The following is a 2,407-nucleotide window of genomic DNA, read 5'->3' as shown; positions in this document are numbered from 1 at the left end:
CTACGCGAAATACTATCACCTGAAACCCTTACTAGAGTTAACGGAATTACACACGATTTCATCCAAAGAAAATTCGTTCTGACAATGTTATTTCATCATATTAAAACACTTAAGGAAAGATCCAAAGAACAGCCCAACACCCACCCAATCAACAAGCATGATCCTGCATGCGATAGCTAATCAAACCACTAGCTAGATGTTCAAACACACTCGGTACTTCCGACTCCCGGTAGTCTAAAACCGTACCTAAAAAAAACCGTAAGCCAAAGACCATAACTAGCCAAAGACCATAACTAGCCAAAGACCATAACTAGCCGAAGACCATATGGCCTAATGTAAGCGCAACAATGTCGTGGGACTGTAAGTCCGATGACGCAAGGTGCGAACAATGTGCAATTGAACTGGATGTGCAATTGAACTGGATGTGCAATTGACTTGAGTGGATTGACTCAAGTGGATTGACTTGAGTGGATTGACTTGAGCAAGCCAGATACCGCTGGACATCAAGTCAAGTCCTCCTTGTCATTGTTGACTCAGAAATAGACTTCCATAAGTTGTGCTAGAGTCATAAATAGTTTTAGGTACGATTGGTCCTTTTTGACGCTACTGAGCCAGTGATTTAGATCTTTGCGACAGCTGGTTTCCTTCACGGTTTCATCGGGCTTGGGAGTAGCTGCTGCTAGGATGACCTGTTTGACGAGGATCATTCCGTCAGCGTTTGAGGGTGGTGATGCCAGGTGCACGTTGAGGTATGAACTGACCGCGTCAGGTGCTAGGAAGTTCCTGAGCTTGACTTCGAACCTCCAATCCGATTCAGGTGTTCCCAGTTTACGTACGTCTAAGCGGGGTAGTTCTGATCGAAGTTCATCAACCAAGTCCCCCTGGGACCATGAGAAACCCACTTGTCGAAAGCCAGGGAAGTACGGAATGCGTAAGGCGAGCTCGGACATCCATTTGATTAAACCTTTCTCAGTATGCCGGCGAATACGCTCCACCCGCTCTTCCCGTTTCTGCTTTTCCTTCTCATCCTCTTTCGTACTGCTACGCTCCAAGGTATGAGCAGCCATAGAGTTCATCTGATCTCCTATTTCCTTCTGTTGCGTAGCTTCCCGGTCTTCTTCGAATTTGCGAACGTAATGTGACAACCGGTCCCAGGACATCTGGTTACGTCTTCGAAGCCGGTCGGCTTCTTGGAGTTCCACAACCTCTCCCGCCTCGGCGGTTCCCGCCTCGGCGGTTCCCGCGTCGGAGGTTCCCGCGTCGGCGGTTCCCTCTGACTGGTCTACTTCCGAGAACACGGAGTTGTTGGGGATGCGTTCCCAGGACAGCAATTTCTCTAGATACAAGACACAATTCTTGAGTCCAGATTGTGTAAATCTAATTCCGAGATTTTCGACCGATCTTATACCGTCGAGTATTTGAACGCATAGGTCTAGAGCAACGAGTGGTGATATAACCGGGTGGTGTCTGAGAAAGGTCTCGATGTCAGTGAAGGGGACGGGGCTCCCCATGACCCACAGAGGCAGGCCGTCATCTTCGTCATCTTCCGAGGGTTTAAATTCGAGATCGGTCAGTCCCACACCGCCCGCACGGATACGGTTTTCATGGCTCTCAAACCCCGTAGGAGCCGCAACCACGTGGTATTCCATCACATTAGTGTGGTAACGTGACACCTTACACTCACCAGACCATCGCGATGCCATCAATCGTCGGACAACCGCAGCCTCTTCCACACGCAACGCTTTGTACTCTACCAAACGACCATCACTCAACTCCTCACGACAGACGTCACTATCCCCATACTCACCGCTCCAGTCCTCCTCCTCCTCTCCATCTGCGTCCCTCAGTTCATCACCATCTCGACATGCATCAAACGCTTCAATCAAACTCACCCAACCATCACCACACGTCAAGGTATCCATTGCCATCCAAATCAAGCCCTCATCACAAACCCCTACCTTCGATTCCAAACCGCGCATTTCACTTACAACCACACACACCCTTTTTATTACCCCCCGTCTTGTCCTACTCCACACACTGCCGCCACCTTCTCGTCCTACAACATCACCCCTCAACATCATCTTCTGGTCTTGTCACAGCTCCACACAGCTCCACGCATGGTCTGTTCCACTTATTAAAGATATGTTCCGTTCTGGCTTTCGCCATTGTTTTGGTTCACAACAACGTATGTTCAGTACACATGTTCGTTCGTTCAGTACACATGTTCGTTCTGTTCGAAGCCCAAAAATGAACCCCGTTTCTTTGGTCATTATCACACCAGCGAGAGCGGCTACTATTACCCTTTCATGAGCGACTATTATGCATCTTAACCGAGACTATTGCCTTTGCTATGAGTGTTGATCGGTGTCTAAATGTTCTTGTTCAAAATTGGAAAAATTTAGAAAGA

The 2,407-nt window shown here is 48.4% G+C and overlaps 1 protein-coding gene across 1 annotated transcript; it reads right to left on the bottom strand.

The window, feature by feature from the left end:
- Positions 1-533: 533 nt before the first annotated feature.
- Positions 534-1,979, bottom strand: GNI_110030 (hypothetical protein; the record flags this gene model as incomplete). The annotated part of the gene is made up of 1 exon (XM_011133167.1): positions 534-1,979. The coding sequence occupies one exon, from the start codon at positions 1,977-1,979 to the stop codon at positions 534-536; it is 1,446 nt and encodes a 481-aa protein (XP_011131469.1).
- Positions 1,980-2,407: the final 428 nt, after the last annotated feature.

This window comes from Gregarina niphandrodes (genome assembly GCF_000223845.1).
Source record: "Gregarina niphandrodes unplaced genomic scaffold scaffold00025, whole genome shotgun sequence".
Lineage (NCBI taxonomy): Eukaryota > Apicomplexa > Conoidasida > Eugregarinorida > Gregarinidae > Gregarina > Gregarina niphandrodes.
Note: the sequence above shows the minus strand (reverse complement) of the source record. Positions and strands in the feature narration are given on the sequence as shown.